The sequence below is a fragment of the Polypterus senegalus genome, chromosome 4 (genome assembly GCF_016835505.1).
Source record: "Polypterus senegalus isolate Bchr_013 chromosome 4, ASM1683550v1, whole genome shotgun sequence".
Classification (NCBI taxonomy): domain Eukaryota; kingdom Metazoa; phylum Chordata; class Cladistia; order Polypteriformes; family Polypteridae; genus Polypterus; species Polypterus senegalus.
This window is the reverse complement of record NC_053157.1, coordinates 31,818,410-31,845,655: the sequence shown is the minus strand read 5'-3', so window position 1 is coordinate 31,845,655 and position 27,246 is coordinate 31,818,410. Positions and strand designations below refer to the sequence as shown.

Here is a 27,246-nt window from a genome sequence, read left to right as displayed (position 1 = left end):
GTGCAAAGGACTCAAGGTCTGAGCATTCCACACATGAGTCTGCATTATCACGTTTTCCCTTAGCTTACATCTGAACGCCATAACAAAAGGGGCCAAGAAATCAAGTTGCATAAGGGACATTGAAGGGGCTCAAGGATTGTGTATAATAAAGTGTTGACTGTTACATTTTATAATGATATTAAATCATGCATTCTAGGGGTATAAAACTGGACCCCACCCAACAGACGGGGTTCAGAAGAGCCCTGATGCTGTCATGTATATTTGATTGTCTGCTTTTCTGAAACTCTTCTCACCGTGACTCTGAAAAATAAAGCTGCTTTATAACCACATCTGCTGTCGGGTCTGAGATTTCGTCCACAGACACTATAACAGTGTTACCCACCTTGCTAGCAGATAGTGATTCAGGTGTTTGTGCTTTTCATTTAGGCTTCCTTTTATTAGAAAATTTTTTTAAAAGAGTCTCCGCTCAGTTTTCAGTTCAGCTGTAGTATTAATTCAGTTGGTACTTTGTTGCAAGAATAATGTTTGGTTCATTTGCTGTCTTTCTGACGCTTTGGTAGGAGCCACAAACATCTGCTGCTTAGCTGTTGGACACTTTCCAAGGAGCTCTGTCTCCTGCAAGAAATCTTTCCTTTCACTTTCGATTAAGTGAACTGGACCATCTGAGAAATGTTACCTGGGACTGAGTGAAGACTGCATGAACCCACCCAGGTTGTACAGGTGTGGCAGAAAAGTAATGAGACTGTTTTTTTATTTACCAAAGTTTTTATTTTTTTCAAACATCAATGTTATCCCCTTCAAAGTAGTTCCCTTGGGCAGCTACACACCGATGGAGACGTTGTTCCCACTGTTGGTAGCAGCGCTGGAAGTCTTCAACCGGTATGGTCTTCAGCATGTCCGTTACACTCTTTTGGATGTTTTCTAAAGTCCCAAAATGACATCCTTTGAGGACATTTTTCAGTTTAGGAAAAAGGAAAAAGTCACACAGACTGAGGTCAGGTGAATAAGGGGGCTGGGGAACCACAGGAATGCGTTTTTTTGATTGTCCTTCTGCTCAATTGTGAGGTTTTTCGGCACCATTTTGGCACAGACCTTTCGCATGTGCAAATGTTCAGTCAAAATTTGATGAACGGTAAATCTGTTCAAATTTAATTGTTCACTCAACATTCTTAATGTTAAACGACGGTCTGATCTCACAAGAGTGTTCACACGTTCGATGTTTTCATTGGTTTTCGAAGTTGAAGGCCTCCTGAAAAACTTGAGCTCGGGATAAAGAATGTTCCCCATAGGCCTGTTTTAACTTTTCAAACGTCACACTTGCCGATTCTCCAAGCTTAACACAAAATTTAATGGCACAACGTTGCTCCAAATTCCGCTGTTCCATTTTTGCGTGACGCACAACCAAAAACACAACTTCGCTAATAGCAGTCACAAAAATCACGTAGTTAACGGAAGGAACTGAAACTCACACTGAGCTATGGGAGGGTACTGATACACGTGCTCTATCAAAGACAACAGCGCAGCGTTGCCAGATCGCTTGCAGTGTTGTCAGTCTCATTACTTTTCTGCCACACCTCGTATAATTCTTTGTATTGCTTATATTTGCGGGTATTGCTTATTATGGAAATAAATATGATTGTTAAGTAAAAACTCAATGTCTCTTTCCAATTAGTAGTGTTGCCGAGTGACGGATTGTCATTCCTTGTCTAATATGAAGGATGCTTTGTAAAGTCCTCTATTGGTGGAAAACTGGGTTGAAATAGACAGTCCCTGTCATTGGGCAACTTGCCGTCAGAGTTCCTTATGGATGAATACACAGGACACAATAAGTACAGTGAGACAGGCAAGATGCTACAGAGAACAATAACATAGCTGGTTTTGACATTTCTTCCTATCCCTGAGTAAGAAATGTACCTAAGAGATTAGTTTGTATCTCATATATTAGATGTATGTCATAGGTGATCTAATATCATGATAAAACAGCACCTAATTTCCTCATAAGCATTTAATGGAGATATCCCAGGAACCCAGCCAATTTTGAGCCCTCGTGTATATGTGTCCTTTTACAAGATGTTAACAAAAAAGATCACATTTTAGCATATAATCTCATTCTCTCACATGTACAGGCTGTGGCTTGCAGGGGGCACTCAGCTCCCAGCCCCAGACACACAGACAGACAGACACAAGTTACAGCACAACAAAGGCTCTTCCCAAACGTTTCTCACATAAAAAGCACACTAAACAAGCACAAGGCACAATAATAAAGCAGTGGCCCTTTCTTTTTTTCCTCTGTTCTTCTGCCTCCACTCCTCCTCCAGCAAGCTTCATTCCTCTTCCTTTAGACTCTGGCTCCTGGAATGAAGACATGCACCCAGGAGTACTTCCAGTGGCCCGCTAGTGTGGTCCAGAAGCACTTCCGGTTGAGGCACAAGCCCAACAAAGTAGAGCTCCGCAATCTCTGCAGCACCCTCTGGTGGTACCCATGAAACCCAGCAGGTCTGTATCGAACTCCAACTCCCATGAAGGTCTGTGAGAATCCGAGGCATAGCTGCAACCCTGGGGGTCTGCCATCTAATGCCCTGTGCCTATTCCCTCCCCCGATCCTTCCTTTATGAAGGCGTCCCAGCCAGGTAAGGGTCCTGGCCGTCAGCAACAATGCATACATATTAAAATGATCTTAAAACCTTTTGCAGTTTAAAATTAGTATGCATGTCCAGTACATGCAAATTACTGGAGCTTCTGGTTTGATTTCCCAAATCGCTCCCTTCCAGTGACAGGATAATCACAGTACAGCATATCTGACTTTGCTTTTACCTTGTACTTTGCAGTATATGATTTTTTTCATATTAAGTAAAAACAGTTGCTTGATTATATGCAGAAAACACACCCTTGAAATGGAAATATTCAGTTTTTAATTTTGAATAATGTCAGATATTTAATTTAAAGGTACAGACAACAATAAAGATAAGCAGCCACCCTATGAAGACATGGAATAGCTATTTGCATTGCAAATTGAGAGCTTTATAAGACAGGCAGGGCAGTAATACAGCATGTACTATATTTAAAGTTAACACGTTCATAAAGGTGTAGAGAAAGCATGAGATTTAATCTTGATTCACCCATTCAAATATCTCCTTGGCAAAACAAAGAACATTCAACATTTCTAAACCTAGTTAATCCAGTACAGAGTTACTGCCTATCCTAGAAACATCAGGTGCATGGCAGAAAACAGCCCTGGATGGGAAGGTCTGATGCACAGACTATGGGGCTCCACACCAGGATTTCATCAGCAAATGATTCTTCTTCTGACAGGTGTGTTCACCATCTCAGCACTGCATTGTCGGAATTCATGTAGTTTTATGGATTGCGTACACCATGGATCCAGCATTGCATTCATATTCATACACCAAAAAGGCCCTGCGTAGGCAAACACCCAAACCACATATGTTATGGGGTGGAGCACTGACATACATTCATTTTAAGACCAGATGTATCAGTTATGTTATATGTATATGTCCCTGATTCTTCCCAGAGGGTCTGGATCCTTATGACTGTGTCATGGAAAAAGTTGGTTTCCGAAGAAGGACAGATAATTTACATAAGCCGATTAGAAGACTCACAATCGGTTGATGAAATATAGAATTTCAAACATTAAATATCCAGGGTCAGAAGATGACTGAAAGGTTTTTCATTTACAGACTGATGATTTTAACTGATATTAAATTCTGACTAAATTTAAATTATCCATGCAATTGAAAATTTTATTTTTAGTCCTCTTTACATTGCAAAACATGCATACTACTAAAAATAAATGTTTTATACATAGTCCACATAACAGCACAAAGAAGTACATTACTATTCTAATATACATTTTTACAACATACTTTCCATTCCCTACAGAGAAATCTGATCCCTTCAGATTCTGTCAGTCTAATTTTGAACACTATTCATAATGTAAAGATAAAGTTCTTGTTATTTTCAGATGTTCCTGTGATAAGAGGTCTGTGGCGTTGTTCATGTTTTAAATAAATAATCAGGTTCTAAAAGCGTGCAGGCTCAGAACAGGTGCAGACGTGCATGTGACGGCGCTGCTCTGGGGTTGATTGTGGTAATTGGCTGAACACGCACTCATGTGCAAATATGAGCGGATCAGCCAGGTGCTGCATTCACATCTCATAGTGGGCGGACGGTCACATCTGCATCTGATCAGGATGTATAAAGAGAGCCTGCACGGAAGGGAAAAGGGATGAGAATGAAAAGGAAAGATGGAGGTTAAAGTCCAAGAAAGACAGAGCGAGAGGCAGGATTGGGACAGTTCATATGAAAGAAGAATGGAGGTAGGTGGTCAGAAGTGTGCCTGGGAAGAGGAGTCTGGGGATAAAGAAGGTGTGTTCCTACTAAACAATGCTGGGGAGTAGGAGTGGCCTGTTAGGCGGTGTCTCCCGTGAATGTCGAAGGCCTGGTAATGGGGACCCATGCCAGGATTTTAAAATTGACTGCACCTGTCAGTTGGGCATCTCCTGTGCTGTAAGATCTTGTGTGGGGTAAGCAGAGGCAACATTGGGCTTAGAAGGAAATGCTAAGTGCTTTATAATGTTGTCTGTCTTTTGAAGAGCATATGGCCTCCATGCTCAGTAAGAAGAAGAACTGATTTTGATTATAGAGATATCCACCTCTAGAGGCAGTCAATGGCCATAAACTCACTGCAACATGCTTTAGTCCAATAACTGCTGTTCTTTAGTACAGAAGACATAGGTGAAAATAGTCTTCTTATAGTCCTGGGAAAATGGCTCAACACCTAAACATGTATGGATCTTAGTACAAGCTAGAGTCACTAGAGTGTATTGTTGTCTATTGATTTTAGGTGACTGGTTTAGTAAAGCATATAGCACCCATTTAAATTAAAGTGACCACACTTCTTAATCTTGACAGTTTTGAGACACTTGAATAATAGACATGAAAACATTTTAAATGTGCTCTCTCAGAATCTCTAAATTAATTTCGTTTAAATTTGATTGTATTTGCATATTATCTCTTTTGAACGCATACCAGAAAATGTGTCCATCGGCCATTCTAGAATACACTGGTCCTGTAAACTGTGTTTTAGTGACACCATGAGAATACTACATAACAGTAGATTATACTGTAAGATAACAATGTTTTTATTGGACATTTCCCAAGGTAAAATGTATTACAAAATTGATCTAACAACTTGACAAACACAGCTTTCAGTGTTCCAGGATACCATGGCCTTCAACAACCTGCCTTAAAGCCATTTCATAAATACAGTGCTGTTCTGTATATTTTAGTTTTAGATAGAATGCACACACTTGTATTAATTCAGACCCTTTCTTGGCTGAAAATCTGGTGTATTTGATTATCAATAATAGCATAAAGACTTGTAAACTAAAAAAATATGTTATTTTAATGAAATTAAATGAAATTCTATAATCACTGTATAATTGTTGCTGATTAAGTCAACAGTGGGATTATAGAGGCCGATTTAAGGGAACACAGGAAGGGCCTGTGGCTATATCACAGAACCACTGACCCAGAAGAGGAATTTTGACCCTTTTGACTATATATATGTCTGACCTGGATGACAGCCACAAAAAGAAAAAAAAACATCACTGCATAATGGTCACAACAGTCATCACTAGTAATGAAATTGCAAACCCTATGAACGTCCGGAACAATAAACTGGGGTATCTATCAAGAGCCCTGGTTCACTATAATCCCCTATTTACATGGGCCAAAAATAAATATATTTCAGTGTTTTTTTCTAAATTTACAACAAAAAGCATATAAGTGAGCCCTGCAATTCACTGGCACCCTGCCCTTGGTTCTTCCCAACTTTGTGCCTAATAATGCCATGATAGGCTGCATCCATACAATTGCGAATCAGGTTAAGCAGGTTTGAGAATGCAAGCATGTATACATATATTTTCTCTAGCTACACTTGAATGTAGAACCAAGCAGAAAAAGGTCTTATAGTGGAAGTGACACACCCAGTTTGCATGTTTTACTGCCTTGTTCTTTCCATATCTGCCATCCTGTTTCCCATGTTTGTTTCTCCTTGTTCAGAGTCATGGGAAGATAGTACATATTCTGTCACAATCACACGCTACAGTAGTATAAATCAGGAACCAATTCTGGATGGAACACCAGTGCAATCACTGGGCACAATCATGGAGGTTCCTACTTACATATACAATAGGCAACGCTGGGCTTGCTAATCAACCTCCCAATATGTGTCTGGGCTGAGACAGAAACCAAAGTCAATGGAGGAAACATTTAGAAACATGAAAAGACACAAGCAAAATGAAGATATGTTCATAGGTGAACTGGGACCCCAGCTCAGGAGAGTTGCAAACAGCATCTCCACAACTAGCTGAATGGTACAAGATTTTAAGCAAATAGCCACATATTAACATACATAGAAATAAGCAATTTGGGCATAAGACAATTGGAAAATAATTAATAGTTTTTTGCCTACATCATCAGGAAGCACAGAAAGCAGCCAATCATTTTAAGGAATGACTGTCTAGCAGAGGTTACAAATAATACATAGTAAATTCATATCAGTTACTCTTCATAACATTTTATATTCCTCAGCTGCTGGCTACTATAAATCAAGTAACAGTTATTTATATTTTTCAAATTCTATTTTAGATTTTTTAAGCAAAGCATTTTTTATGTGTTTTAATCTTTTTATTCTTCAAGCTTGCAGAAGAATATCTTTCAAAGCAATACTTCATGGCAAAATAATTCTTCTACACTGACAACATTTCTTCATCCTATTTTGGCTGTAGAGGTACCTAACAAGGCATAGTATAAAATCTAGAAGAAGAGGCCAGTAGAGGTGACCCTCCATACATAAAACGTCCAGGTATGTTTCACTTTCAAACCTTCTTTATTCTATTTAAGGTTATGGGTGCCCAGGGCCCATCCTGACTCCTCATGGTGTAAAACAGTAACGAAATCTGTATTGCAAGTAGGCCTAGGAAAAAATATTGATTTTCAAAATACAGTAATCATTATTTTTCATTTAAATGATTAGATATTGATTCTTAAAAGTTTCAAGATTGAGCTTGTGAATCTCTATTTTACTCAATTATTATATGTAGATTTTAGTTTATCTGTATTTTTGGTGTCCAGTCCATCAGATGTCGCTAATCCCCTGATAAAGCTTTCCACAGAAAAAGCACTTTACTATCTTGCATAAAATGGTATGTCCTCTTTAACTGAAATCACCTTTTTTTCCACACTTTAATCAGATGTGTGGACTTACTACGGATTCAAACAGCTAGACAGCCAGGGCATCCGATTCCTATGTGACAATCACACTTTGGAAATGACTGGTCATGTGTGGCGGATGTCTTATAGACAAGTGTGCTGCATGCCAGTTAAACCGGAAGCAACCTCACTGCCTATGTACAGAGGTGCTAAGATGACCCTCTGTTGTTCCAAAAACCTTTCAAGAATTTCCAATGCACTGTTGCATTGTGGGACCGCATCAATCACAAGTTGTTGTGTTGGTAAGTTCAATAAACATTTCTTCACTTCACTTACTGCTCTTGTGGAAAAAGTTAGGTATGCGCCACACCCGGCGAAGCAAGGGGCCAATTGTTGGAATTTTCAGAACATATTGTGAAACAAAAGCAACTGACTTGAAGTCATGATGGCCGGTTCTTTTTTTTATATACCATTCATTGAATGCCGCTGTCAACAAGCATCAGCTCCAGATCCTCATTTTAAAATGCTTCGTTTTTGTCTGAGGATTGTAAGGACACATTTCTGCTACTGATTAACATGACTGCTACACGTGAGCAACTGAAGATATGTGTAACTTGTAGAGTCTTCCCACTGTATCTTTAATGTCGACTAATTCAAGATTATTCTAAATGTCCAATAGTGGAATGAATTTGGCTAACAGTTTAGTTGAAGGGTGTCTACATAGAGAGTCCATCCATTCATTTTCCAACCCGCTGAATCCAAACACAGGGTCACGGGGGTCTGCTGGAGCCAATCCCAGCCAACACAGGGCACAAGGCAGGAACCAATCCTGGGCAGGGTGCCAACCCACCGCAGGACACACACAAACACACCCACACACCAAGCACACACTAGGGCCAATTTAGAATCACCAATCCACCTAACCTGCATGTCTTTGGATTGTGGGAGGAAACCGGAGTGCCTGGAGGAAACCCACGCAGACACGGGGAGAACATTCAAACTCCACGTAGGGAGGACCACATAGAGAGTCATAACACACAAATAAGTTTTTTGAAAAACATTTATTATTTAAGAAACAAAATTAGATTATTTTATAATAATATTATTCACAAGATGATATAGATATTTTATAAAGCAGATGCCATGGCATTGTATTAAAACAAGAAGCACCACCCACTCCCCCCATAATAAGTGCAGTGATGTGAAAAAGCTTTTTTTTTTGTTTTAAAAAGAATAATGCTATTTTGTTCCACATCTTCCAAATACTGATGTTAACTGTCCATTACTAATCAAGTATTTCTTCTTAAATGTCATTCTTATGTTTATGTATATGTTATGAAGTCACTATGTAGACACTCTTAAAATAAAATACTACTGAAATTTGTCACATTATACTAATGTTCTGTATGCATGGTTAAGTAATTTCTAAAAAAGCCAGCACTTCAAATATATCAGTGCACGCTAATTTAGCCAAGAAAAAATCAATATCAAATCCAATTGGGACGGTGTGATTTGAAATCAAATTGATTTGGGATATTAGTGCTGATATTCAGTCCTACTTGCAAGTCAGTTGCATATAAGAGTGTTTCTATCAAATGAATGTAAATGTAATGCCAGCTAATTTCTCTCAACACCCCATCTATATCCACTCTATGTTTTGTTTTTAATGGCAGACATTATTCTGCGTTTTCGCCTTCCATCCAAACTATTCTGGCTTTATTAACCCTCAAAATTGTAGACTTCTGAAACTGCTCTGCAGAGCCTTATATTTCTAAAGTCACCAGACTCTAATCAAACTCCGATTTGCTTGTGCTTATTATGTAGTCTGTCCCACTGCACTCGTTACAATATCTCATCCGCTGACTGGTCACCCTTCACAGAAGAAAATCACATTCCTACATACTGTAAATGGAAGAGTTGCTTTCCATCTAACTAGTTGTGTTTTGTACAGTTGTAAATGAAGTAAATGAGTGTGTGTGTGTGTGTGTGTTTGTGTGTCAATAAGGATAATCTTACTTGGTGTACTGTAGCATGTATGAAGACTTATGTACATCACCCGCACTTCCCTCTCTCTAATCCCAATGCGCACTTTGTTCACTTTGTTGAATAATTTCTGTTATGTTCAGAGAGAGCAAAGAGAAATGAAATGACACTCACACATAGTGATGCACCAGAATTTAAAGTCACAAACTGTGACAACAGACTGTCTTTTGCCTGTACCTTCTTTTATTATACCCTTTGAGGCAGCAAAAGGGAAAAACAGTTTGGAAAATGGATTGCCAAAATGATTATTTCTGTCTGGGGATTTTGTTTAGGATTCTGCACAATCTTCGAAAAGTGCTTTTTACATGGTTTACAGTCTCCAGTGACTCTAGGTCTTTGCATCTCCTTAGTCATTTTTCACATTCAAGAAGATTAATGGATGTCTACATGAATGTGGCTAGATATATGCAGCTACAGATGCTCCTCATGGAGATTCAAGGGATGTTATCAGAAACATCAGACTGGCCTACGTGGGTTTCTTGCTTTATAATAAACTTAAGGATGTTTGCTAAAGTGAAAAAAGCGGAAAACACAACATAATGATTATAGCTGAAATTTTCTCTTGGGATGAATAAAACCTGCCTATCTATCTATCTATCTATCTATCTATCTATCTATCTATCTATCTATCTATCTATCTATCTATCTATCTATCTATCTATCTATCTATCTATCTATCTATCTATCATATAGTGCCTTCTATCTATCTATCAGTAAACTGTCTTTTGTACTCATGGATAACTTTAAAGAAGACTTTAATATAAGTTTCATTCTCTTGAATTCTCTAATGCAGTAAGTCACGGTCAGAGTTTGAACAGCATTGTGAGTGGTACAAGCCTGATTCTGGGTGATCGCCATTTGCCACTGACTTTTATTCAATGAAATTAATTGGCAGCCAATTAATTTCATTAATCCCCAGTCCTTACCTTATTGGACTTCATCTTACCACCTCCATTTTATATTGTGCCCAGTGATGGAGTGTTTCATAGGAAATTCAATAAGGTGTGTATTATTTATCTATTTCTTAAACAGAAGAAATCTATCTAATGAATTTATAATTTTAATGTTTTGTTTTCTCTTTTTAATTATCTTTCAAAACATGTGTTTTAAGTTGTGCAATTTAGAAAGGAGTAGACTTGGGTACATCCAAAGGGGATCATCTCATTCAGCATCATTTACATTTAAATACTCATCACTGTTCCACAGGAACAAAACAAATTAAGTCCGCAAAAGCCATTTCAAAAGAACTAATCCTTTTACACATTTAAAAACAAATGGACTGCTTCTAAATTCCTTTGATAAGTAAAAGTCACACTGAGCAGTTTAACAAAGTAAAGGCAGAAACAGGAAAAACAAAGTATGTTTAATAATACTTTTCCTTTAATTAAAGATTCTAAATTAACCCTGTGTTGATTGTGGATATATGAATTAGTCGAGAAGGTAAAAGGACTGGCATCCAGTCCAGAATTTTTTACTGGGTTGTGTCTGATGCTATCACGATCAGCATGGCAGTGGTCAAAAAGAAACTGCATCGCAACTGAAATACTCCATATGTAACTAACCTACCATGAGCCTAATTGTAAGGTGTACAATTAAAATAAATGTTACAAGCTTAGCAAACACAAGAATACATACTGTTGCGCATATTCATTCATGCATGCATGCTCCAGCCCTGTCAGAGACGAACCAGCAGTGGATGGTTTGAAACTCCTTCACAAGGAATGTTCACAGAATCACACACCATTGCTTGCACATCTTTTTAATGTAGTAGGAAAACTGGAGTGTCAGGCTGTTCTGTTCTTGTGTTATATTTGTAATGACTGAGCAATGGGTGGTTTTAGATTAAGGCTCTGGAGATGAAGTCAGAAAAGCAAGCTAAGGTCAATGCCAGTGAGTAAGAAAATTACTGTTTTATACAAGGCCTTGAACATGGGAAATGTGTTATATAAATAAAATGTATTATTATTATTATTACTATCCCAAAATATGAAGAAGAAATCAGGATTAAATGGACATAGCAAGATGGTTGGGAGCCAGGAATTCGATTAGTATTTATTATACAATACAAGAGACACAACTAGAGATCAGGAAACCAAAATGAGTCAAAACCAAGAGGTTAAACTAATAAAATAAAGTGCACACCAAGTTCTTAGATGATCTGGAAATAAGCAATGCCAACCTTTATCCTGTTGATGTCACACAACACGTCCCACTAATCATTAAGCTGAGCATCAACACAACAAAGATGGTGATGTTTATATAATTATTATTACGTGGCTGACACCTTTATCCAATGTAATGTACATCTCTTGAGATTGGTTATATTTCTTTTGTTTTCCTGCACAGGCAAGGGAAGTGACCTTCTCATGGTCAGACTGTGGAAGTAGCAGGATTGTAATCCACTACCTCAGGATTTAAAGTCCAAAGCCTTAACCACTTAACCAAATATGGGGATGCAGGAGAATAAATTCAAAAAGAAACATTCACAAAAATCTATTTAAAAAAAACAAATGAAACCACAGCAACTCTTGACCTCAGAGACCCGCAATATGATAGCTTAACGATTTTCTGTGGCTAAGAAATGTCTACAAAAAATCAAAATAGAATGAAATAATAACAATAATTTATTATTTTATCATTATATGTCAGATATTATTTCATCACTGTTATGTTCCACCCAGAGGTTTCCTGGTGTTCCTTTTTATTGTTATTTCTGTTGCTTTGACTATTATTATGTAGATGTTATTGATATTGTTATGATTATTTCTTATTTATGAACTATGCATTTATATTGTTTGCCTTTATTCTTTGTTTCCTGTGGGCGGAACCCTAAAGAGGCAGGGCCACCATTACATCACAGTGGAGGGAGCGCCATCAACCTTTCTATTTGTGGCTAAGTAGATCCCTCGGAGGTGCACTGTGGGTTGGGGAGTTAAGAACGCTAAGTACTGTTTGGATTTTATGGTTTTTTGAATTATTGCTTCTGTTTTCTGGATTGTGATTTTCAGATTTGGATTAGACTGCTTAGCCTTACTGTTTACCTAAAAAAGGCAGCCTTTTTGTCTCATTTTTGCCAGTTTGAGTTGCTGTATCACAAAAGTCACCACCTTGTAAGAACTTTTTTTTATCTTATGACACTAATACTTTTGTTATTTGTTTGTGGTTCACAAAAACTAAAAAAATCATTAAAGCGAATAATATTATATAATATTAATATTTAATAGTTCATTAAAACTACTTACTGGGTGCTGTTATTATGAATGTCTAGTCAAAATAATATAACATAATTGCTAACTATGTGACGTTTATGCTATGTAACTTGTAAGAGAAGGCCAGGAATGTTTTAAAAAATGTCTGCTTTAAACAGTATCTAAAGTTTATTAAAAATAAAAGGAAGACATCACTCAGAGACTTTAGGGAAAAAGGAATAAGTACAGTTCTGGTTTTGAGTTTGGTCTGTTTTTCGACTACAATTTTAGTTTTGTCTTGAGACCTTTGGTTGCCATTTAAAACTCTACCATGCCAAACTTTGTTTTGTCTGACAATCCTTTGGTTCACCCTTAAAATGGAAGAACAAAATAAAAATCTCTCCCACTCACATATACATTTGTCTGAGAGGAAGATGTTTGCTGGTCACAACATGGAATACTTGAAGTAAAACCCAGCAGATTTGAGGAGAATGTGTCAGTTGCACACAGAACATGACCAGGTTGGCATTTGAAACCAAGAATCCTTACACAATTGTTTCCTTATAAGCTGATTCAATATACTGATTAATATTCTAGTGGCATTCCTAGTTCATTCTCAGACTTTTATTTGACCGTGTGGTTGTACAGTGTGTATAGCCAGGACAGCGGAGTATTTTACTTTACTGTGTATAGCAGAAGGTGAGCTTTAAATAGAAGAAGTGGAGTGAGCTATAAACCATCAGTAGGCCCAGTTTAATCAAAATTATTAAAAGGATGATAAACCTACCAAAGTGGCCTCAAAGTGAGTACAAAAAATACACTGTGCATTATAAAAACACTTCAATCATTTTTTATGTATGTATATTGTCCAGAAACGCTACTGAGGCTTTTTTTATTGCAATGACGATACGTCTGCATAATGCCTCATTGTGACTGTAACTGCCAAGTCAGACGTTTTTCTTTCTTCTATTGTTTTTCTTCCTTGTTTGTCATTCTGGTGCGTATTCAGAACATAGTGAATGTGTATACATAATTTTTTTTTTTATCTATCCATTTATTTACTTATTTATTTACTGAGCTTCTATAAAAAGACAAATTTCCCCATTGGGACAAATTGGAAAAAGTGCAATTCTAACAAAGGGATTCTTCAGTATATCATTTTATTTAGTTATTTGTTTTTTTAATACTTTGGTTTATTATTTCTTTCAGCTTCACATACAATGCAATTTTTTTTTTCTTCAAAATTGGTGTTTCTCTTGGAATATGCTTTTCCATTCAAGGAAATAAAAGACAAAACTGAAAAGTGGAACCTTCTCCTGAGTTAGTGATATCCTCCAGAATTTTTTTTAAACCTAGACACTTTTCAAAGTTACATAATCCTTCAAATATCCAATTAATTAAAGTCACACAATACGAGGTCAATAAAAAGGTCAGTGTAAATAATACAATATGTTCCAAATGATTTCAGTGTTAGTATTTAAATGTGTAAAAATGTTATGTCTTTTTCCTCACCTTTTTGAGCTGTGACTGCTGATGAAAATTACCATTTATGCTGTGGCTTTCACACTTCATCTCTGACCTTGGTTAGTGAGCTCACATAAAAAAATAAATGGTCTAGTTTTGTTCTGGATTTAGAGAAAACTTTTACATTTATAGTCTCGGCCATCTTTGTTATAGGATTGGAAATGGTAATGTATTCATCTTCACACTCACCCCTCTAATAGACATAAAAAACTGTGCTTACTAGGAAAGGATTTACTTTTAAAATATTTATATTTGTTTATACATATATATATATATATATAACACAAAATGCAGTTTTTAAATGATGGTTTTTATTATTTAGGGAGAAAAAATCCAAACCTACATGGCCCTGTGTGAAAAGTAATTGCCCCTGAACCTAATAACTGGTTGGGCCGCCCTTAGCAGCAATAACTGCAATCAAGCGTTTGCGATAACTTGCAATGAATCTTTTACAGCGCTCTGGAGGAATTTTGGCCCACTCATCTTTGCAGAATTGTTGTAATTCAGCTTTATTTGAGGGTTTTCTAGCATGAACCGCCTTTTTAAGGTCATGCAATAGCATCTCAATTGGATTCAGGTCAGGACTTTGACTAGGCCACTCCAAAGTCTTCATTTTGTTTTTCTTCAGCCATTCAGAGGTGGATTTGCTGGTGTGTTTTGGGTCATTGTCCTGTTGCAGCACCTAAGATCGCTTCAGCTTGAGTTGACGAACAGATGGCGGACATTCTCCTTCAGGATTTTTTGGTAGACAGTAGAATTCATGGTTCCATCTATCACAGCAAGCCTTTCAGGTCCAGAAGCAGCAAAACAACCCCAGACCATCACACTACCACCACCATATTTTACTGTTGGTATGATGTTCTTTTCTGAAATGCTGTGTTCCTTTTACGCCAGATGTAACAGGACATTTGCCTTCCAAAAAGTTCAACTTTTGTCTCATCAGTCCACAAGGTATTTTCCCAAAAGTCTTGGCAATCATTGAGATGTTTCTTAGCAAAATTGAGACAAGCCCTAATGTTCTTTTTGCTTAACAGTGGTTTGCGTCTTGAAATCTGCCATGCAGGCCGTTTTGCCCAGTCTCTTTCTTATGGTGGAGTCGTGAACACTGACCTTAATTGAGGCAAGTGAGGCCTGCAGTTCTTTAGACGTTGTCCTGGGGTCTTTTGTGACCTCTCGGATGAGTCGTCTCTGCGCTCTTGGGGTAATTTTGGTCGGCCGGCCACTCCTGGGAAGGTTCACCACTGTTCCATGTTTTTGCCATTTGTGGATAATGGCTCTCACTGTGGTTCGCTGGAGTCCCAAAGCTTTAGAAATTGCTTTATAACCTTTACCAGACTGATAGATCTCAATTACTTCTGTTCTCATTTGTTCCTGAATTTCTTTGGATCTTGGCATGATGTGTAGCTTTTGAGGTGCTTTTGGTCTACTTCTCTGTGTCAGGCAACTCCTATTTAAGTGATTTTTGATTGAAACAGGTGTGGCAGTAATCAGGCCTGGGGGTGGCTACGGAAATTGAACTCAGGTGTGATACACCACAGTTAGGGGGCAATTACTTTTTCACACAGGGCCATGTAGGTAGGATTTTTTTTCTCCCTAAATAATAAAAACCATCATTTCAAAACTGCATTTTGTGTTTACTTGTGTTATATTTGACTAATGGTTAAATGTGTTTGATGATCAGAAACATTTTGTGTGACAAACATGCAAAAGAATAAGAAATCAGGGAGCGGGCAAATAGTTTTTCACACCACTGTATATATATATATATATATATATATATATATATATATATATATATATATATATATATATATATATATATATATATATATATATATATATATATATATAACTCTGAAGGGAAATTGACTTTTTGCATGACCTTTGCAGGTCAGAGTGCAGGGTCAGCCATTGTACAGTTCTCCTGGAGCAGTTTTCAGGTTAAGAGCCATACTCAAGGGCCCAGTGGAGTAGGATCCCTTCTGGCAGTAACAGGATTTGAGCCAGCAGCCTTCCAGATACCAGCGCAGATCAATAGCCTTACAGCCATCACTAAACCATTTTGGTATGCCCCATTGTCTTGGACTTAAATTCTGCACTAAATCACAGTCTGGATCGAATATGCAAATTGCCTGCATGGGTTTTCCTCTGGGTACTTAGATGTAAAGCTTAAATTGATCGACACATGTTGGGTGTGTGAATAACCCTTCTCTACAACTGACTGTTGCCATATCCAGGACTTGTACTTACTTTATGCCCAAAAGTGTTAGAACAGGCTTGAGGCCTCTGTAATACAGAAATGAAAAACATCAAAGCTAATGTAACCAGGTGTTGATTATACTACTTTTTCAGACTAAAGTTCTTGCACTCTTTTCTATTATGAATATTCATAATCTTAAAACAGACATAGATCTTGATCGTATACTGTGTAATGTAATGAAGCCTGCTTTAGATAGATCAACACCAACTCCAACCACAATATCTAGAATGGCCTTCACAATTTCACATTTTATCAAGTATCTTGATACTACTGCTGAGGCAAAAGTTTGCACTAATTATATTTGTCCCCTGAATAAGCAGATGTTAAAAGAAATTATTTTTGTAGGTCTTCCTCTACCAATTTGATTTACAACTAATTTTAGTTATACCTAACTACAGCAATGCATTTTTTTTAATTATACTTAACTGCAGCATCAGGAACAATATCTTTTATATGCCAAAGCCTATGCTAGCCCTTGTATACTTCTAACAATTAGGTATCTTTACAGAGAATGTTCAGCTTCATTTACTTCCACTTTTGTCTGATTCTATCTATATTTTTTATTTACTTATTTCTCTGACACCTTTATCTAAAGTGACTAACAGCATTTCTGATGCAATTGGTTACATTTCTTTTGTTTTTCCAATTGGAGCACAGGCAGGTGAAGTGGCTTGCTCATGGTAGCATAGCATCAGCAATGGGATTTCAATCAACAACCTCAGGGTTATGGGAATATGTGCTAATCTGCACAATGTGGAATTTGTCACATCTCTTTCATGAGTGAAATGGAGTGTCAGAAAACAATGAACAGATACTAACTGGATGCAACTTGTCCAATGAACTCTAACAGTTTTTCTGAAAAAATATCCTGGAGTGCTGATTTTTCCATTATTCAACTGTTTTGCACGTAACTGAAACACAGATCATACACAACTGGGTTATGTTCTATTAAATGATATACTATGCAACCCATACAATGGATATTATAAAATGAACAAGCTAAGTTCACATTTGGTAAAACATATTACTGCATAGAAAAATAAAAATGATCTTAACAAATGCTCACCAAGGTTCTCAATGGAGTAGTATCGTTGCTTGCTGTCTACTCTGACAGTTTCCGCGTAAGGACTTCCCACTCCATATCCAATGATGTATCCTCTGACTACAATATTTGGATTCAAAGGAGGAGTCCAACTCATGACGATACTGTTGGTAAGTGGTCGAACATGGAGCGAACTTGGTTGATCTGGTACCTGTGATTCTGTAAGGGTCAAAGGACATATTTAGTTTAAAAAATCTTAGCTTACAAGTTATTTATTTATTTATGTATTTATCATATTGCATTAGCACATGGTACAGGATAACAACATGAAATTTAATATAAGAATGTCAAAAGTCAAATTAACCATATACAGATATAAGAATGTGTTAAGTATATATAAAACAGCTGAATTTACTTTGAATCACAAAAAGAGCAGTTACAACATAATGATAAATTCTGGGCTAGGATTTATTCTCCACTTAAAAAGTGAGCTTGCCTTCTTGTAGAACACCCTGGAAATTTTAAAGAGCTAAAACAACTGGATACCAGGTTCTCCTTAAGGATGTCCTGGCTAATCACTCGACACATGGTGAACAACACGTGTGAAATCACTTTTGAGGGTGACCTGTCTAGAAATATTGGAAATGTTGACCACATTTGGCAATTAAACATATTAATAGTATATGATAGCAGTTGGAATTGATGGATTCTGAAGTGTCATATGAATTTTCTGCAGTTATGTGAAGGAACATCCCCGAATCCGGTTACAATGCATACTAAGATAATTCAGCACAATGCAATCTATAATTAAAATTATTTTTACTGCACTACTGATTCCATGTTACTGATTTTCTTGCTCAATGACTTGCGTTGTTTGATTGTCACTTGTGTCTAATATAAGTTGCATCTATCTATCTATCTATCTATCTATCTATCTATCTATCTATCTATCTATCTATCTATCTATCTATCTATCTATCTATCTAAATTGCCAATTCCTTGTTTGATAGTTTGCATCTGCCATGTTGTTCTACTTGCAATGTATTGTACGTTATATATACTGTATTATTTCTGGACCAAGTGGGGATAACACAAATGCTTTTTAAACTAATTGCAAGTATAGTGGTAAAATACTTAAATGAAATTGAAACTGAATATTATGCAGAAGTATACATAAACCCTAGAATATTTCAAATGCATGCCTATGCCTCATGTTTGTGTTTCTATAACAGGTGCCATTTATGGGCCCATCTTACTGTGAAAAGGGAGGAGGAGACATACATTTCATTTTTTAACTAAAGGCAAGTCAAGGGTTCTTATTGTCATACCATCCATACACAGTATTGCAGCATATAGTGACACAAAATAATGTTACCCAGGAACTTAGTGCAACAACACAGGACAAGTGCAAGACAGGTAAAGAACTATTCTATACTATATATAAATAAATAAATAATAGGTTAGTGAATGGATAGTAATAATTTGAAAGAAGCAAGAACAAACAAACATAGATAGATAACAACATCTAACAATAACAAAATAACAGTATTAGCAAGTGTAATAAATGCACTGTATATAACAAAACTACTAGGAGCAGATCTGACAGCAGTGGGACAGCACAGAGTTCATAGTACAGACAGCCAAGTGGTAGAAGCTGTTCCAGAACCTGCCCAAACTGGTTTGGATGCTACACTACCTTCTGCCAGATGGAAGTGGGACAAAAAGACCATGAGAGTGGTGGGAATGGTCTTTAACAATGCTATTGGCTCTGTGTGATTGCAGCACTTTATGAAGAATTTTTTAATGGAGGACCCAGACGACCCAATGATTTCTTCTGCTGTGTGAATGTTCTATTGTAGGACCTTATGGTCAGAATTACTGCATTTCCTAAATCAGACAGTGATGCAGCTGATTAGAACAATCTTGACGGTGCCCCTATAGAATGTGATGACAATGGAGAGTAGTCTTGCTTTCTTCAGCTGTCAAAGGAATTGGAGATGATGCTGTGCCTTCTTGGCTATGGAAATGGTTGTAATTGACCAAATAAGGTCAGCTTTTAGGAGCACACCCAAGAATTTGGTGCTTTTCACCAATTCAATTGTAAAGCCATTAATGCACAGTGGGGTATGGACAGCATGAAGTCAACAATCATCTCTTTCACCTTACCCACATTAAGACACACACTCATTCTCATTGCTGATGAGACCCACTACCATTGCAACATTTTTAAACTTAATGATGGAGTTAGAGCTGTACTCAGCCATACAATCATGAGTCAGCAAAGTTAACAGAAGTAGGTACACAGCCATGGTGTGCACCAGTTCTCAGCGTAATGGTACTGGAGATGGTGTTTCTGATGCGGACTGTCTTGGGTCTCTCTGTCATACAGTCCAGGATCTAGTTGTGTAGGGAAGCATTGTAGCCTAGCAGACTCAACTTTCCTATGAGCTTGTGACGGATGATGGTGTTGAAAGCTAAACTGAAATCAATAAAAACATTCTAGCATAACTGTCTTTTTGTCCAGATGGGATAGGGTCAGATGAAGAGTAGCTGATTTAGCATCTTCAGTGGAATGGTTCGGCGATAGCCAAATTGGAGAAGATCATGCAATGTAGGAAGTCACTTTCAAGTGGCCCAAGACTAGCCTCTTGAAGTACTTCATAATGACAATAAAGTGTTTCTGCATACTAGCAAGGAATTTAAATAGGTTCATAATCTGCACAGTACACAGTAAAAAAGATAATTACCAGTTGCAGTTCAGTTGTTATAAAGTCATTACTGGAGAAACTGCTGATGAATTTCTGTAACAAATATTTATGGAATGTATGGAAGAAGTGGCAATAAAAATGGGAGCAAAGAAAAAAGCAAATTTAACTCTTCATGCTGCAAGCTCCTCTTTTGAACTAAATTATTATTTCTTCGCTCTGTTCTTCCTAAGCTTGTCATCAACATTGACACACCGCCTCCTTATACTCAGTTTTAGTTGAAAGAAATCAGCTAGACAAGCTTTGAACTTTGTCTACTTTTATTTTAATTGGCAACATCATGGACAGAACTATATTTTGTTTTATTGAACCAGAGATGGTATTACAGCGCACACAGCTCTAGAGTCCAGGGTTTGAACCACATTTGTGCAGTATGCACATTCCATCACTGTGGGTTTTCTCATCCTGGGTTACTCCATACTGTATTTCCTCCCTTATCCCAATGATGGGCATATCTGTTTACAAGACAACTCTACATGATCCTGGTTTAAGAGAGTTATGGTATGTGCATTAGTGTGTCTTGTGATGGCCTGATGCATATTCCAGGGTTGCTGCCAAGATGCGGTTGTCCCTGATCTGGGTAACCTGTCAAAGAATGGATAGATGGATGGATGGACAAATTGTGGAAATGGTAAGTTACTTCTTCCCTAGTGAGAGCAAATTTTGAGAAGAGCATCATGCATTCAGCATGGTGTTGAGGAGATGACACTCTGAATAAAGAGACATATTTGTTTTTAAGTATGTATCATATATAGAAGTTACTACATTTTTAACAGTTTTAAATTCAATTTAAACTATGTCTTTAATTTAAAAGACAGAATATATTGTTTATTTGTAAGATGTGTATACAATTTTTAGGCAAGAAATATACAAGCACATCAACTTTCTAAACCTTTAAATTGTAGGTAAATATAAAATGGTATGACATAAATCTAGTGTAAGCAGGTTGTTTCTGCAATATAATATATGTTTAGGCAGTAAGAATATTTTATGTTGAGCTCCATAGCAATTCTACGGTTGTCCTTTTCAACTTAAATATCCTTCTTTGCCAATCTGGGAGTGCAGATTGATAGCAAAAGCAGTGAAGTTTAAACTTTGAGGTTACCAGTTCAGCCTTCACTTCAGACTCTGTGTGTGACCCTGAACATGTCCGTTATCCCGCCTGGGGCCCAAATGCAAATAAATGGAAAACTTTATCCAGTGCTTCTCTTAATTGAGATTGTGATCAGACTGAGATGGTGTTTCACTACAGAAAAGAATTATATAACCTGAAGGGAGTTTGTAAATATTTTCTTACCGTCAAGATCATTTTCGGGAGTTTCAGCTGTGTACCACTCACTTGAAGGTCCAGTCCCATTTGCTGTCATGGCAGCTACTTGAAAACTGTACTGGCTTCCTTTTTCCAACCCTAATAACAAAAGAATAAAAATGAGTTATGTATTTACTTGTTTTTACATTTTTTGCATATAAAGGCAAATACATTTTTGTTGTGCTGTGTTTTCTTTTTCTTGTTTTATTGCATATTGTGTGATATTTTATACTGAATTGGTAATATGCCCTAACCTCTCACAAGCATAAATTAGACTCAGTAGGACTGAAAGCAGTGTCATACACGTGCGATTGGGAGACATTTGAAAGGCCTTAAGAATAGTACTGCCACGCCAGACCAGGGGGTGACGAGCTGCATTAACTCTCTTTATCAATCTTCTGCAGACCAGCCATGGGACTTCTTGCCAGGTCCCAGTGCAATGGATGACTTCACTTTTGTTTCCGGCACCAGTGATGATGTCACTTCTGGCCCAGAGACCATGGATGATGTCACTTGCGGTGTAAGAGACATCACTTCCAGTTCCAGTGTCAGTGATGACGTCACATCCAGTCCAGAAGACGGCACTTCCGGTTCTGGTCCCAATGACATCACTTCAGCTGCTGCTGGAGTATGTGAATTTCCCCTTGGGATTAATAAAGTATTTACCTATCTATCTATCCATCTATCTTGTGGTCCTGGGCTTTAAAGCTGCCATCTTTTCCTATTACATTCAGTTCTGTTTTGGACTTGAACCTGTGATCATCTCAATCAATTTAAGCCCATTTGCAGGAATGGCACAATATATGGGTGGCTGCCCCAAACCATTTTATGTCTGTGGTCTGCTTTTGTGACAGCAGATAAACAGATGAATGTATGTTTAGTAATATCCATCGCACTTTCATGCTGTTTAACAATAGACTGAATTAGACCAACCCTCACATTCTGATCAGTAAAGACCCTCACCCAGAAGAGAGAAAGCAAACATTAAAAAGAAAAATGTCACAGCATTTCAGGTTGGCCCCAGTACATTTGTTTTGGTGTGGAATGATGAGAATTTGTCTGGCACCTCAGTACACTAATGCTAAAGTAACCAAAATGATACTGCCATCACAACACAATGATCAATACTGTTACTCATTCATAGCAATCTCTGGCTTCAAAATGAAGTTGAATAAGAACATAGTTTTCGCATTTGCACATTAGGCATCACTTTTCTCTGATGGAAATGCTTAAATACCTATGGATTATTGCCACAGGAAAATGTAAACATTTATTCAAAATGTATTTTCTGTAATGCGATGAAAAGGATCAAGCAGGATTTTATTAGATCTCTTTCATCTTATTTTAGCTAAAACAATGAATGTTGTTAAAATAAATATCCTTCCTAAGCTCTTATATCTTCTTCAGAGTATGCCTATATCTATTTTAAAAAGGTAGACACAACTGTAAAAGTATATTGTTAATTGGGAATATAAAATGGCCAAGTTTAAAAAAAAAATGACTTTAAAAACAAGGCTGAAACTGCTTGGTTAGCCCCAGAAATCACGGAATGGAGAGTTGTTAAGTTTGGCTTAATTCAAATTCATTTCTTGTATATGCACAAATCAGGTGCATCCTAGCACCATTTCCAAAGTAAGAATACACAGATCTTTGTCTAGAGGAATGCAGTGGCTAACAGCCTCTACTCCCATAGCCAAGGCAATAAAGCCCACTGTCACTTCTGGGATGACCTCGGACCTCCTGCCTCTTCTGCCTTATGGGCTAATTAAACAACTATGATGCCTAAAGTCTGCAATTACTTGTAAACCTAACATCAACAAGGAGCTCCCTGAGAAGAGATGCATTTACTCAGCCCGAGAAGAAAGGCACCAGAGGATGGCCAACTTTTCATTTTTATATTCTTTATTCCCTTTTTGAAATCAGACAAACTAAACAGTGTACTGCCTACACCCAATACTCTGTTATATCCTTTTTATCATTATACATTTTATTAATAAATGTCTGGAATGCATTCTTGATCACATTTTTGACTTTACTGTGTTTCACTCATTGAAATTTGATGTACGAGGGACATTCAAAAGGTTTCCGCACTTTTTTTAAGTTTGTTTATTAAGAATTTCAAAAACAAATTACATCACTTTCCCATACAGTTACCTTTGTTTGCGATGCAATTTTTTCAGCATTGTACCAACTTTTGAATGCCCAGTTACTACTCCTCCCACCTTCATCATTTCCAACGAAAATCTAAAAGTGCGCAAACATTTTGAACGGCCCTCGTATAATGTAATCTCAATAATGTTAAAAAAACAAATACTTAACCAAAAAGAAACCGTTAACATTATAGTTAATAATAACCTTTGCATCCAACTACTGTATATACTTGCGTTTAAGTTCCCCTATGGATAAGTTGGGACTTGAATATCCAGTATTTTATAATGTCGGTTGTATAAGTCGAATCGAAAAACTCACGTTATTGATCCAAGAGATTATGATATGCTAACGTCCACCTGAGAGAGTAACCACGGAGCACACTGCCTTTTTTTTCTATGTATTGTGCCTACGTGACCACACGGTAATACTGAACTATTCCAAAGTGACGTTTGCACTGTTTTGTTTTTGTTTTTTCTCATACCCTCATACACCTTTATCATAAGAGCATCCCTTATCTATGATGGAGCGTTCGATCAGAAGAAAATATGAAGCTGGTTTTAAATTAAAAGTCATTGAAGTGGTGAAAGAAATTAGTAACTGTGCTGCTACAACAAAATTTGATGTGCTGGAGAAACTGGTGTGAGATTGGAGGAAGCAAGAAAAAAAAGTGTGTTTTTGAACGGGCGCGTAAGTCGGGGTCTGATTTTATGATCGATTTTTCGCAAGACCTGACTTATATGCAAGTATATACGGTATTTAAAATTGGAAACATCAGATACTGTTGGTCTCAGTAAGATTTTGGAGCACCTACAATGAATTAAATCATATTCTATTAAACTATTAAGCATTACATGTGCTTTGTGCCTTCTCTTGGCCCCTCTGTATAGATATATAGGGTATAATCCTCTGTTTGTCAGCCAGTACAGCTTTACTGTATCTGACTCTGGCATACTATAGAGGAGCACATGGCCTGTAAAGTACTCATTAAATATAAAAATAAATGATATACAAAATTCAATCCCAAACACTGACATCTGTGTTATATAAGCCCACTGACAAAAATACAAACTAAAAATTAACGTGTTTAATTAAACTGCATTTAAGACAAAAAAGAGGGCAACCGGTAATTTGTCTTTCTTTGTTTAATTCATTAAAAACAGATTTTTAAGACACTGCACTTCTAACCGATAAATTACTACATTGAAATTAATATGCAAGTAAGGGAATTTAAAGTTGTAGGAAAAAAGCAAATAACAGAGCAGGTGTAAATGAAGTATTTCTAATGTATAATGTCTATTGATTTCTACTGTTGTGTTACTGTACGCTCACGCTTGAGCACCTGGGAAAATAAAAGATCATGGTTGTAATGTTAGCTTGCTATTCTCTGTTGAGAGGTTTGCTGTCAATAATATTAATCATATGCGGCAAACTTAGACAATTTTTACTCTCAAGAACAAACCTGTGTTTTCATAACCTAACTAGCACTGTGATTATAACAGTTATAAATACATTTTTAAGGTAACTGATATTAAAAAAAACCAAAAAGGAGGAAATAAGAATTGCCATTATACATCTGTTTAGGTTTTTCATTAGAAATGGTCATCATCTAACTCATTTGGTCATTGAGAGGACATTTTGGAAGCACTACGTGAAAGGTATGAGTCAAAATCAGCACTGGATGGGCCAGCAGTGCACTGCAGGATACACTCACTCACACACACACTTTCACTTATTAATACCGGGCCAATTCAGTTACTAAAATGCCCATCTTTGGAAAGAAATCTGAAAAATCAAGAGGAAAACCTAACCTGAGGCTGCACTAACCATTGCACAACCATGCCATCCTTAGTCAGATTTTAATTAAATCCAAGTAAGAATGCTTTCTTAAATATTGAATGTTGACATCATTTTCATTTACTGACATATTTTCTGATTAATCCACAATTGTTAACTAAAACAGTAATATTTTCAAGTAATTAGCACTGCTTCATGAATCTGAGTTCAAATCGTAACCACTGATATTCTGGGTGGCATCTGCAAGTTTCTCTTCATTGTCCATGCACATTTTTCTTCTATCAGTCCATTGCTCCCTGACATTCCATTTCAATTGCATGCATGTTACATTAATTTTTGACTCTAAACTGATAATATGTATGAGAGACATAGCAAAAATCTTTAGCCTTTCATGAAAGAAAAAACAATTAAAGCAAAAACTTTTTCCCCATTGAAAGCTCATTTATTGGTGACTTTAACACAGTATCCAAGCGTTTTCCACAGTCACCCTGAAGCTCAATATTCTTTCAATTTGTCAAAGCAAGCAGCAAAATCACCCTGAGTTAAGCTCTCAAGTTGCTCACTCACTGCATCAATCAGATTATCATGCATCTCAAAAACATTTCCATGCAAAGATTCTTTAATTTTTGGGTACAAGCAGAAATGACAAGGTGTTAAATCTGGTGAATAATGAGGGAGTTCAACTAAACCAAGTTTTCAATGTTCAGCTTTGCAGTGTGTGTTAGTGCATTGTCATGGTGGAAAAATGACTAGTTTAGAATTAGTCGGGGCAACCTCCACTCCTCTCACTCTTCCCCCTTACATCACTCGCAATGATTTCTTGTGGGTAAGAAACTTTATAAACTCAAAAGAGAATAAGTTTCATCTCCAACCAATGTGAACATGATGGCAGCTCACTAAAAACTGAAGGCTAAGGATTCTTGCAACGCCCCTCGTATATTAGTTTGTCAGTGAGTTAGATAGATAGATAGATAGATAGATAGATAGATAGATAGATAGATAGATAGATAGATAGATAGATAGATAGATAGATACTTTATTAATCCCAAGGGGAATTCACATACTCCAGCAGCATACTGATAAAAGGCAATACTAAATTAAAGAGTGATAAAAATGCAGGTATAACAGACAATAACTTTGTATAATGTTAACGTTTACCCCCTCCCCGGGTGAAACTGAAGTGTTGCATAGTGTTGGAGAGGAACGATCTCCTCAGTCTATCAGTGGAGCAGGACAGTGACAGCAGACTGTCGCTGAAGCTGCTCCTCTGTCTGGAGATGATACTGTTTAGTGGATGCAGTGGATTCTCCATGATTGACAGGAGTCTGCTCAGCGCCCGTCGCTCTGCCACGGATGTCAAACTGTCCAGCTCCATGCCTAAAATAGAGCCTGCTTTCCTCAGAAGTTTGTCCAGGCGTGAGGCATCCCTCTTCTTTATGCTGCCTCCCCAGAACACCTCTGTGTAGAAGAGGGTGCTTGCCACAACCGTCTGATAGAACATCTGCAGCATCTTATTGCAGATGTTGAATGACGCCAGCCTTCTAAGGAAGTATAGAGTTTGATGGCCTGGTGTCACTCAAGGGCTGTTCGCAACTTTATGGCAAAGCTGCCAAGATAGAGTGTAGCTTTGTCCATAACAGAACACGTACTGTATACTGGGAAAAGCTTTTCCTGTTTCCATTATTGGCAAATAAGAGCACAGAGAAGTAAATATTCTAGAGACTCGGTCAGACTGAATAAGTCTTATGTCCCTTGAACCATTACTGCCTACAAGAGCTGGGTTTAAATACAGGAAATCCATAACTAACTGATGATGTCTACCTTAAATTCTAAATGCTAGATACTTATTCACTGTTTTCATTTTTGCAGTACATGTTACATTATGCTTATGCTGCATAGCTTTATGTCCTATGCTGTATGGAAGTGTACACATT

At 37.2% G+C, this 27,246-nt stretch overlaps 1 protein-coding gene across 3 annotated transcripts in view; it reads right to left on the bottom strand.

Moving 5' to 3' along the window:
- Nucleotides 1–27,246, bottom strand: part of dcc (DCC netrin 1 receptor) — an 842,366-nt gene that overhangs the window by 128,236 nt on the left and 686,884 nt on the right. For all 3 annotated transcript variants that reach the window (XM_039750409.1, XM_039750410.1, XM_039750411.1), the window contains exons 14-15: nt 21,356–21,466; nt 17,318–17,512 (exon numbers count right to left, since the gene is read on the bottom strand). In XM_039750409.1, the coding sequence (XP_039606343.1) occupies nt 17,318–17,512; nt 21,356–21,466 (306 nt within the window). The remainder of the gene's footprint in view (nt 1–17,317; nt 17,513–21,355; nt 21,467–27,246) is intronic.